Raw genomic sequence first — 11,839 nt, 5'->3', positions numbered from 1 at the left:
CTGCTTACCCTGTTACCCTCTAGACAGCAGGAGGGAGGGAGGCAGCCTTGGTCAGATATTTGAATCCAGTTTGTCTCACAAAGAACTGCTGGAAGTTTCTGTCAGACTGACCAATATGGTTTTACTCCCTTTAGGGCCATTCCAGCCACATAAGAGCATTTTTTGACCCCGCTGCTGCCTTTGGTTCATGTTTTGAAGAGAGAAAGAGCATCTTGCAACCCAGCCTGCAGACAGACACCAAGATGCACTGAAGAGTGCACTGTGGCAGCAATGTCACCGGCACAGGCAGGGCCACAGCCCCCATCTCATCCCCCCGTGGACCCCAGCTGATTCCCATGGCCCACCTTTGAGGGAGGCATTTCAGGCTGAGGACAGATCTATTGCAGCTGGTTTGAACTGGGTGCAGCTGGTTTCCCAGCTTGCCCCTCCCTAGGGGTAAAACAAGCTCCTTGAGAGCCAAGAGATGCCAGACTTTGCCTCTCTTCATTGCCTCTGCAGAGCCTGCTTTTTCCGTTAGCTCCGAGCTCATGCAGAGGAGACAGCAGCAGCAGGTGCTCTTGCTTGAAGAGATGGGGGATTAATAAAATAAAACAGCTGATTTCAGTAATGAGTCATTACATACATATATCTTAGCACATCTCTGCAAGTTTGGAGCAGGAGGCTCTGTGCTGTGACCATTTTGGTGTTCCTTGAGGTTGTTTTATGTTAAAGTTCTCAAAGTTTTAGTAACTTTGAGGGGCAGGTGGGATGCACTGGGTAGTTCGAACTGTGCTTCTGTTTGTGGCTGAGATTTGCAGACAAATTTAGTGGATTTGGGGGTCCGATTCCTATGTGAGAATTTTCTTTCAGGGATTTTAATTCCCATTTGAGTAGGAGGGATAGTCCCTGAGGCTGACTGAAATGGTTATATCCTGCCTGGGGGTGGTAGTGCTTGCTAGAGGGACGAGGAGCCTGGTGGAAGGGCTGTTGCCGAAATGAGGCTGTCTGCCTGGGAGCAAAAGCAGATGACGGGCTGAGTGGCCCTGCTCCTGCCCAGGGACGACGGGTGTCTCTGCGCCCTCTCCACTTCGATCTGTGGCAGGAATGTAGTCACAGTGCATGAGCTGGTTTTGAGCAGCCCAGCTTTGGCTGCAGGGGTTGGGAGATGTAAATCTGTCCAGGATGGGAGGGAGATGGGAGGAGGTTTCGATGGATCCAATGTAAATAAGCATCCAGGTTTCTTTTAGCAAGTTCATTGCAGAGATAATATTCCAAGGTCGTTGATTTCAACCAGAAATAGCAGAACGTATTATATAAATCTTCCACTGAGCATTTGTAGTTAGTTTGAATCTGTTTACATCACTGCAGCCTTCAGCTGTTCCCCACGTTCACGCCTGCGGTCTCTAGGGCACTTCGGATGAAGCTTCCCTCTGTACCATTTCCCTTTGTGCGATTAACCAAGCTGTTTATTCAAATCAACAACTTGTGCTCTTGTGATCTGTTTGGTGGCCATTGGGAACCAACAAACGCAGGAGACTGGGTTGGGGTAAAGCCAATTACCAGCTTCTGATGTGCAAATTGTGTTGGGGACGGTAAGAGTGCTGCTGATTCATCCTGCGTACAGACCAGCAACACGAGGTGTGTTTGCCTGGACCATACAGTGTTTGGAGCAGGGAGTTACAGAAGTTCACATGGAAAGAACCAATGTGTTTGTGAAATGTCAGCTCTCCCGGTGTGATAGGAGATGCAGTCTACACGACTCTGGTATTTTGAAGCAGAGGGAGGTTAATCTTTAGGTTTCTCCATCCTTCTCCACAGCTGCAAATTCAGAGGGGTCCAAAGCTCTGCCTGCCTCCACTGGCAGCAGAAGCAGGCCTCTGAGGGTGTATGAAGCTCAAGAATAGGTAATTGGTGAAATAACTTCAGAAAACTGGATAAAATGAGTTCCTGCCCAGTGTGATGCTCCCTAAGGCTTCTCCCTCTCTCTGTTTTCTGTTTGATTAATCTCTGGATTTTTTTGAGTGGGAGGCAGACACTTAAAATGTGACATTTCCTGGCAAATGCCTGCCCAGTAATCTGCATTGAAGCAGAGGGAGGGATGTTGCTGGTGACCAGCAAGTGAAGTGGCTGGAGAGACCAGCAGCTGGGCTGCACGTGCCTGCAAGTGAAGGTGCCCAGTCTCCCCTGTGCAGGCTGCGGTTTGGCCGTCATGCTAAAAGCAGGTCAGGCCTGGGCAGGGAGACAGCAGCAGCGCTGGAAACAAAATCAGCTGGTTTCCCCAAGTGAAAAAGGAAAAAAAAAAGCACCCTCAAAAACCTCCATGAAAAACTAGCAGCCATGCCGCTGTGTGAAATGAGCTCCGGTGTCGCCCACCGCTTCCCAGGGCAGCAGAACCACGTGACGTCGGAGACTCCCAGGGCCCATCCAGGCTGGTTACCTAAGGGAACAAGCTGGCAGTTAGTTGGGTCAGGGTCAGTGACCCAACAGGGACAGGTACCCCAGGGACATTTGATGCTGAAGAGCTTTTTCATGGCTGAGGAATTGTGTAGCTGCCCGCAGTGTGAAATCGTTCTGTGCAAGTCTTTGTGCCAGCTGCACATGGAGTAACTTGCAAGCAGGTTTCGGGGAGGTATGGCTTAAAAGCTGTCTGTGTGAGAAGCTAAATGCATTGAATCTGAGAGGTCAGTGCCAAAACACCTCTAGGATCTTGGTGAACATGCCTGATGACCTGCTAGACCAGAGCCTAGCAGATAAATACTCTGCAACAAGAATATGTTGCTGTAGGGAAGCGGCATTAAGCTACTTCATAGCTTCTTTCAGATGTCACTAAATAAAAAATGCCACAGGACAAAAAATAGCTACTTTTAATGTGGGGTACCCCAGATCTGGAATCTTTAGGCAAGCTTAGCATCAGTGACCCATGGGTGAGGTCCCCAGGGGTTTCTCTGCCCTTCACCCTGCCCTCCCTCTGCCAAGGGTTTGCATCCTCCAAGCACCTTACCTCCTGGCCATGGCTCTCTTAGGCAAACCGGGCACCATGCTTTGGAGGAGTTTTACCATGGAGCTGATACCTTCCAGCAGCCTCCACAGCTTCTTCAGCCTGCAAAACCAAAATAAATAGGCAGATATTGATGACTGGTAAATGCAGCAAAGGGGGGAGGGTGTTAGTCGTAAATGCACACTGTAATATTCTTTTTCCATAACCAAGCAGTCCTGTGGTGTTCCTGCTAGCCATACCCACTCTCCCGGCAAGCCTGCCTTCAGGGAATTCCAAATCCTTCTGCAGAGGAGGGGGATGCTGCTCAGCCTGTCTGTGCGGTGGATATGCATCACCATGCCCTGGTCTGTAGAAAAGGAGGGACTCGCCGCCTGCCCGTGCTGCCCCGTGTGCTCCCCATGGAGCTGCCATCTGAAGGACGCTACAGCCCATCACACACCCCGACGCTGGGCTTGCAGGGTGCCTGCGGGTGCCTCATACTAATCTTACACCATGTCCCTTCGGCTGTCTCGCCACTGCTGAAGGCAGAGCTGCTGGTTTCTGTATTGCTCTCAGCTTCGATGCCTCTATCAAGCTGTTCTTACCCTTTCCTGAAAAGAGCTGGCAGCCTGTATGGCTGCAACAGGACCTTTGACAGCGGATCCTGCAGTCCAGTCAGCTGCTCCTTCCTCCACAGAGCCAAACCTGTGTCCATGAACAACAACACAGAAGTAAGTAAAGACCAGTAATTAGAAATAACCCAATAAATGCAGTAATTCCTCTTGTCCAGCAACTCTTGCGGCAGCTCAGCCTGTAGGTACTAAAGCCCAGGCCAGAATCCAGCTTGAGCCGCTCTTACAAAGCCTCTTTGCGAACAGCGACTGCAGATCTAGAAACAGGAAATTGGGTTTTTTATGCTGAGGGTGGTGGAGCACTGTCCCAGGTTGCCCAGAGAGGTGGTGGATGCCCCATCCCTGGAAACATTCCAGGCCAGGCTGGACGGGGCTGTGAGCAACCTGATCTGGTTGGAGATGTCCCTGCTCCGTGCAGGGGGGTTGGACTGGCTGGGCGTTGAAGGTCCCTTCTAACCTAAACTCTTCTATGATTAAATAACTCAGTAATGTCTTAAATACTACACTGCTCCTCTCAAAGGCTGCAGAAGTCCTCAGTGGCCCCAGCCACCCCCAAAACCCAAGATCGGTACCCCAAATCCTCTACCTGGCAGGAAGCAAGGAGCCAGACACTGCGGTACCCTTTTGCAGAGGCCGATGAACGTCCCATTGGATTGGGCGGAGTCGTTCTTCCCACACATGCTGGCGAAGCGGAAATTCCCATCAAAGTAGTTAAAGCCAAAGGCATCTGCGAGACATGAAAAGAAAGGGCTGATGTTTGGCCGGTTGCATCGGCCGTGCAATGCCCATGGGCATCAGGCTTCTAGGCTGCCCATCGGGTCTTGGGGTAACACTTACTGTTCCTGTACAGGAAAAGGGCAGTGTCCTGGTACCCTTGGGAGAAAATGTCATTCAAGACCTGCAAGGAGAAACACTTGAGGTCACTAAAGAGCCCTCCATCCAGGCACCAGCAGGATCTATCTGATGCTGTTTGACCGTGGAGGGTTGGGATGGCCCATTTGGGAAGGCAGCAAGCACAGGTTGGTTTCCAGCCACTGAAGTGCTGGTCCTTTGCAGGTTGTCAAACCAGGGTGGACCCCATCCCAAGTTGGTCACTCATCAGCAGTGTCCACCAAAAAAATGCACTGCAAAAACAGCGGGCACTGTCCCATCCCCTTGAAATCAGATTAATTAATGAAGGAGATTGAGCTGAACCTTAAAGCTTGGGAAGGCAGGGCCAGCATTAATTTGTTTTAACCAAAACAAAGCTGGGAAGAAGACCTGGCGGGCTTACCATGGTGCTAGGTGGAAAGAGAGCATAGCTAATCCTGCAGAGGTTTTCTATCGAGATCTGAATGCTGCCATTGAAGATCTGGAAACAGAAGAAGATAGCGGGACAGTCCCGCGGGCAGATATCGATCTCTCCCGTGAATGGGGACACAGTGATCACGGCTTCCTCCAAGCTGGAAACGGGCTGCAGGCCGGTGAATCCTCCGTCAACATATCGCTGAGGGGGAAGAGCAGAGGAAGCGTTTGCTTTAAGGATTGCTACAGCATGCGTGTGAGGGCAGCGTCACCGAGAGGAAAGCAAGCAGCTGCAAAGGTGACGTCTCCTGCTGTGAGCCGGTCCCAGCATATTCTCTCTGCCAGTTGCCACAGCATCTCTTCCCACCCCCTTGCTCTTTATCCCAGCCTTCACCAGCTCCTTGTGCTGCCCTGCCTGGGGCACCCAGCCGGCTCCTCGACCAGGTGCTGTCACCCGCAGCAGTTATTAAAATAGAAATAGAATTATTTTAACTCGCAAAGCTGTGTAAAGTTCTTCTGGCAGTCATTAGCCAATTCAAACATCACTGAATTTACAGTGCCGTATGAATTTCAAGCCCTGAGCTCAAGCAGTAGGGCTCCTGTGTTTAATAAATCCTGCAAATCCCCGGAGGATTACTCACTGGGCAAGGAAAATGTCATTTGCTCTGTTCCAAAGGAATCTGAATTTACCACCTCAATGGGATCTGAGGTTGCAGGGACTGCAGCTCCTGAAATAACAGTGCAGAGGAGCCTCATGCAGCAACGCTGCCGAGCTCTGAGTCCCGCAAACTTTATGCGCTTTGTGGACAAGCCCTGCACTGTGGGTAAGCTGGAGACGTGACCTGACAGCCGGTACAGACATTCGAGGACTAACGCAGCTCAATCAGTGCAGACCAACAAGAGACAAGGAGGGATCCGAGCTCTGTCCCAGCTGCGCATCTGGTGTGGTGGCTTTGTGGGCTTTGGCGCACGAGCGGGTCGCAATGCATTGGCTGCTCCGCAGTCCATCTGCGCATGCTTCCCCACCACCCTGCTGTGCTCCTGCCTCACTGAGGGTTAGCAACAAGCCAGCTCAAATCTGTTGACTTCACTGCTGTGTTTTCCAGAGTATAAATATGCACATGCTTGGGGGAGGATCCTCCCACAAACTTTGATATTTCAGCCGTGCAACTCTGCACCTGAGCTAATTGAGACATCTACACTGCACACAGATCCTGCCCGGGATAACCAGGTTGTGTGTCAAAGTTCTGAGTGTGGGCGTCCTCTCATCTCACTTTGGAGATCTGCAAGGCAAGATCTAGTCATCCAGGCAGGAGACAGCTCTCCAAATGGCAGTTCAACCCAGCTATCCTCTTAGGATGGGAGGAAGAGCAAGCTAAAAGGCTTTGTAGAATCATAGCATGGTTTGGGTGGGAAGGGACCGTTCAAGCCTTTCCAGTCCAACCCCCTGCCAGGAGCAGGGACATCTCCAACCAGATCAGGTTGCTCACAGCCCCGTCCAACCTGGCCTGGAATGTTTCCAGGGATGGGGCATCCACCGCCTCTCTGGGCAGCCTGTGCCAGTGTTCCACCAGCCTTGTTGTAAAAAATTATCATCCTCCATTAACTAATGCAGCAGCCTAGATGTAGCTACCCCTCCCTGCTCAAGGGAATGTAAAGTTCAAACCCAAGAACATACTGCTGGGAGCATATGTTTTGTGGAAATGTCACTCACCACGCCTCGGTAGGATGGAGGGATGAATCCACAGTAGATTGGAAGAAAGCAGCTGCAGAGGAGAGCCTGGGGGAGGAGAGGAATTGCAGAAGTAAATGTTCCTGTCAAAGTTCTCCTGGACAAAAGCAGTTGACTGAGCACCTGCAAATTGAGGCTTGACAAATCATCGGAGCCAGGCTGTCAGTACCACCTGGACTTGGCACTTGACTGTGTCAGGAAGAAAGATTTAAAGAAGGAAAATATCTAATTTCAGTGAAATTGAAACACTTCTCCTGAGAAGGGCATAGCAATTCCATTTTTTATTTTTGTAGCTGCCAGCAATGTTAGAGTTGTGTGTGTGTATATATCACTGTCCAGACACTGCCTTGGACGGTGGCAAGGTGAAGCCTTGTGGTCATTTTTCGTATTTTTGGGTTTTTGGACAAAACCAATACATCCTCACAATGTATTTTCATTCTGCAGCGTTGTGTCAATGATGAAGCCACCACTGTGCCATGTGCAACCATTTCCCACCAATCTCATCAGCTGGGAATGAGCATCCCACGTTCCTGGGTTCACCTAAGGCCGACACCACGGGGGGAGCTCCAGCGTCTCCATGGACTTGCCATCCTCTACTGCCTCCCTCGGACAAGTGGGCCCACGACCCCATGGTCAGCTCTGTTAGGGTTTTACCCTGGGATTCTTTCCCCAGCAGCTAATTTACTGGTTAATCAGCTGCTTGTTGTTTGGTAACACAGACGCTTTGTCCAGCTCTTTCCTCCCAGAAAAGTGCTGAGGCACAGAGGAAAATTCCTGCCAATGGGACTTGGCTGAGGAAAGACCTGTCCAGAAAATGGAAAGGTCACGTTAGCATTAACGCAGCTCTTTGCAAAGAGTTATTAGTGCTTATTAGAGCTGACCAACATGTCAGCATCAGCTTTTTGAGGCTGGAAACAAACTTTCTGCTTTTTTAGCATGATTTATTCCTGCCTGACTCTGGATGTAACAACATCTTCCTCCCTCCAAGCCTCATGGAGCTCACTGTGGTGGGACCAGGGCTCTGGCAGAGCTTCCTGATGCTCTCCCCATCTTGGGTAGAAAGCAGTGCAGTTAAAGTCATCAACCCTTTGGTATCCCCACCCCAAGCAGTAGGCAGAGATCTTCCGATGGCATCAGAGGAAGGTCCCTTTACCTGAATGAGCTCCTCTTTGGAGTTGAACTCGGAGACCATGACGTTTTGGCCGTCCACCACCCGCGTGAGCGAGATGTGCAGCCGCCCCGAAGCCAGCTGGTAGGAGTCCTCTGGCAGCATCCGCTGCAGAACAGTCTTGATATTCGCCAGCAAGCTGCACTTGGGAGAGAGCGGGCCCAGGATGGTTTTCCTGACTTCCTTTGCCATGGCAAAGAAAAATTCCTTGAGGTCATCTGATGCAGAGGGGTAGGGGGAAAAAGAGAGAAAGTCAATATCCCTGCTGCCCTAATAGTTATATTTTTAATCCTATTTTAACCTTCCTCACAAATAAAGCCTCTTGCAGTCCCTGTGCGTGACCCCAGGATGATGCTGCTATGATGAGGGGCACTGTGGCAGGACAGAAAGGAGATCACCCCCATGGTGTCCTCAAGGGACAACGTATCGCTGAGCGCAACCCCACTGGTGAAATCTGCACTGGAGAGGGGTGCTGAAGGTGTGCTGGGCCGGGGATTAGGGAAAGGCTACGGAGTTCCCCGGGAAGGGGAACACAGGTGCAGACAGTGATTTGTTGATGCCAATGTGACTTGCACAACACCTTGCTGCCTTCCACCTCAGGTTTTGCACGTGGGCAGCCCCACCTTCACCGGGGAGCCAGGATGGCTCAAAAGTGAGGATGAGGGGCAGACCCCCACCTCCTCTGCTTAGGGCTTTCCCGCACACCAGGCACCCTGTCTCCACTGTGCCTGGATTCCCCGCTCATCTGAGCTCCTCCGGTGACCTCCCAGCCGGTGTTAATGTCATTGCATGTGTCTGCACATCCCCGAGGATGGATTAAAGGAGCAGAAAGGAAAGCCCCAGCCAAAGGCTCAGGAGACACGGGGTTTTAAAGGCTGTGCGGTGATGGCGGGGAAGAGGGCTGCAGCAAACCCCACGGTCACACTGATCCCTTTGCTGAAATGGGGAGCTCGCCTGGGGCAATTCCCCACCTTGGGCAGTTAAACTGTTGCTTCAGAAAGCTTATCCAGCTCCGTGATGCTGCGCAGAGCCGTCTGTGCACCCGGGTGGGCTCCGCAGGACCCTCTGCTGACACAGAGCTGCAGGATTGCCTTAGCACCGTGCTTCTGTCGGGGCAAAGTTTCCAGGTTGTCTTGTGGGACGGCTTGAAAAGCACGGACAGACAGACGGATTAAATGGAGCGTCCCAAAAGCAACCGGAGCAACAGAGGTATTGAGAGGGCTTACAAATGTTTGAGTGGATGTTCAGGCCATGTGGCTGCTTGGTGGGTTCATGCAGGGTCCTCAGGGATGCTGAAAAAGCCAGAGACGCTCCAGGCAGGTGAAGCACTCAGCGGGCACTATCTGGCTGCTCTGTGTCCTGGAAATGGGGGAAAACCTGGGAAAACTGCCCACGAGCTGCTGAGTGGAGGTGAAACCCAAGCGCAGCTTTGGGGACTTTGGCTCTGGCCGGGGCTTTGGCTTGGGGTGAGCGAGGGCTGGCCGCAGCACACAATGCCAGGATTGTCCTCGCCTGCACCAGCTTGCTGGTGACAAGCATGTGCCCAGGAGGTGACCTGTGGGGTGGCAGAGGACAGCCTGGCTCAGAGTGCTCAAAGCTCCTCACCCAGCCCGGGTCAGGATGCACGACTGCAGCCGCCCCATGGGACCCACCATCAGGGTCTCACCTTTAACGCTCTTTCTGCCTGATCCTCCCCAAGGTGAGTTTGACAGAGTTTGTGCCACATTCGTTGTCCTTATTAGAAACCCAACCAGAGTCATCACTACCCAAAAGGCCTTTTCTTCCCCTGGGGAGGATGTTTTGGGCACAAGATCCTCTCAGCACCTCTGAGTGGATGGTGCCACCACCCCCAGTGAAGCAGACCCCCTGTTTCAGCACCAGTGCCCACAGCAAGAGCAGTCACCAAACCAATTTGTGCCCACTGGACAGCCCCAGCTCTATCCAGTGACACCAGTATGAGCAGAGAGGAAAGTTTTGGGGTTCTTGCTGATTTGTAGAGGAGTTCATCTCCATGTGGGCAGAGGGGTTCTTTTCTGCTTTGTCAAAATGTATTTGCCAAAGTTTTGAATTATTTTTAGCTCCAGCAGAGTGGTTCTAGCATCCACCAGAGGTTTCAGGAGCTGCGTGTTCCCCTCCTGCTTCCTCCATCATTATTTGGACCCTAAAATGTCCCCGTTGCTTGAAGTGGGGCTTGGGTCACCCTTCAAAGACTTAAGTCTTGTGTACGCGTGTTAACACATAGACACTGATTGGAAATATGGGAAGGTGTGATTATTAAAAGTGGATTAACTGCTCTGCATTAATTCTACACAGAGATGATCTTATTGCTGGGGGGGGGCGGCCTGTGTCCACATTGTCTGAAGAGGTTCAGAGTCAAACATCATTTGCGGCAATAAGAGAAACCTCAGCCGCGGGCTGGAGCAGGGGCTGCTGTTCCCCCGGACGCGTCCTGCTGATGAGCCCTTGAGCTTTTGCCAAGGGGGAAGGGTGCTCCGCTATCTGGAAACAGGAATGGTGCCCTTGTGCTGGGAAGGTTGAGCGGGATAACCCACAGCGGCATGCCAACAGGGCCGTCAGCTCTGTAGACACTGATGTGACTGCCACTTGTGTCCCTTTGTGACCCATAGGGGACAAAGGGGCGTATCCGCCCGCTGCGGCCATGTAGACTTGCTTTGGGACACATCTCAGCGCTTCTTAGGTCTCATAGGAGAAGAAAAGGAGATCTGCTCCTTCAGCACCAGCAGCAAAATGAGCCAGTTAAATACAGCTGCCTCCAGATTTACCCATGCAGTATCCACCCGACTACCTGAGATAACATTCAGACAGCAATAACCGTCTTTTTCAGCTTACACTACCCAAAATTGCTGCCAGGGTGGCTGCCAAAAGTGGCATCATCTGCAGATTCCTGTAATGCCTTGTGAGCAAGATGAGCTGCACCAGTATCACATCCCCACCAGTGCTTTAAAGCATTCACTCCTCTATTTCTGTTTGAAATAAAAGATCTACAGTAAGGAAACGTAGGCAATAATTGTCTTACCGAGGCCGATGCCACACACCACGGCGGCGGCGATGAGCGAGCCGGCGGACGACCCGTAGACCTTGCAGGCAGACTTGAGGAGTTCGGGAGCCAGCTCCAGGAGGGACTGCACCACCCCAACCTGGTACAGTGCAAGAAAGCCGCTACCCGAAAAGGAGAGTGAGAAAGGGGTGCTCGATCCCCGGAGATCCTCCTCAGCCATCTCGAGATCAAATCGGCGTATCTGGCTCGAGCTCTCGAGTTGTCCTTTTGCACCAGATGAACCTCAAGCTCTTGTCTCCTCTGCTTTCTCCAGGCTCATCTATGGCTGCAGAGGAGTTCAGAAGATGGATTTTCTGCCTCCTTTTGTGGCAGCTCCCCGAGGTGTTTAGATTCACGAGCTATTTTAATTACTGCCTGTGCTAAAAACAGAATTTTTCCCCTGATCAAAACAGCTTTCGTAATCCTCAACCAGGGCCAGCTGAGATGCTCAGGGCTGATTCAAGGCTCCCCTTTTATCCCAAGTGATCTGAATTCCCCCGGGAGCCCTCCCGGAGATGCTCCCCGCATTACCGTGCCCATCATGCTTGGAAACATCCGTGCAAAATTTCCTCTTCGCTTTGTGCTTTCTTCATCAAGGGTGTTTTCCTAAATAGGATTCTTCGTCAATCCCGGCTTAGGCACAGCTCAGTCGGGAGTGAGCAACAGCTTGTGTAAGACACTTAAAGCCAGCGGGTGTTACACAAGAGGTGGATGCAGGGTGTTACTGGGTTGGGTTTGGAAATAATGCTTGTATTTGCTCTTTATTGGAAGGGTTTTGTCCTTGCCTGACTCTTGGATATCCTTTGGGAGGGGAGGAACAAGGAGCTGGATTTGCTTTTCTCTTCCCCGCCTGGCACTGTGCTCTGGGAGGCCCCAGACGGATGCCCCACAAATCTGGAGTAACTGAACCAGAACCCACCTGCCTTCCAGCTGTCTTCCTCGCCTGGGTGGTAGTTAAAAACAGGGAGAAATCCAGTAGATTTCTGGTGTCTTTCCAGCCTCAATAACC

General features: G+C 51.6%; 1 protein-coding gene across 2 annotated transcripts; it reads right to left on the bottom strand.

Moving 5' to 3' along the window:
• Positions 1–1,704: 1,704 nt before the first annotated feature.
• On the bottom strand, positions 1,705–11,011 carry PNPLA1 (patatin like domain 1, omega-hydroxyceramide transacylase). 2 transcript variants are annotated; one of them, XM_086765740.1, is made up of 9 exons: positions 10,810–11,011; positions 7,758–7,990; positions 6,587–6,652; positions 4,862–5,074; positions 4,426–4,486; positions 4,175–4,315; positions 3,562–3,661; positions 2,981–3,079; positions 1,705–2,416 (listed from the first exon to the last, which is right to left on the bottom strand). In XM_086765740.1, the coding sequence occupies exons 1-9, from the start codon at positions 11,009–11,011 to the stop codon at positions 2,413–2,415; spliced, it is 1,119 nt and encodes a 372-aa protein (XP_086621866.1). In that variant the 3' UTR covers positions 1,705–2,412. The 2 variants fall into 2 exon arrangements, with proteins under 2 accessions (XP_086621866.1, XP_086621865.1); XM_086765739.1 differs by lacking the exon at positions 1,705–2,416 and having other exon boundaries at positions 2,825–3,079.
• Between the last annotated feature and the right edge of the window lie 828 nt (positions 11,012–11,839).

This window comes from Chlamydotis macqueenii, chromosome 23, assembly GCF_036417535.1.
Source record: "Chlamydotis macqueenii isolate bChlMac1 chromosome 23, bChlMac1.mat, whole genome shotgun sequence".
In the NCBI taxonomy this organism is placed as follows: Eukaryota; Metazoa; Chordata; class Aves; order Otidiformes; family Otididae; genus Chlamydotis; species Chlamydotis macqueenii.
Note: the sequence above shows the minus strand (reverse complement) of the source record. Positions and strands in the feature narration are given on the sequence as shown.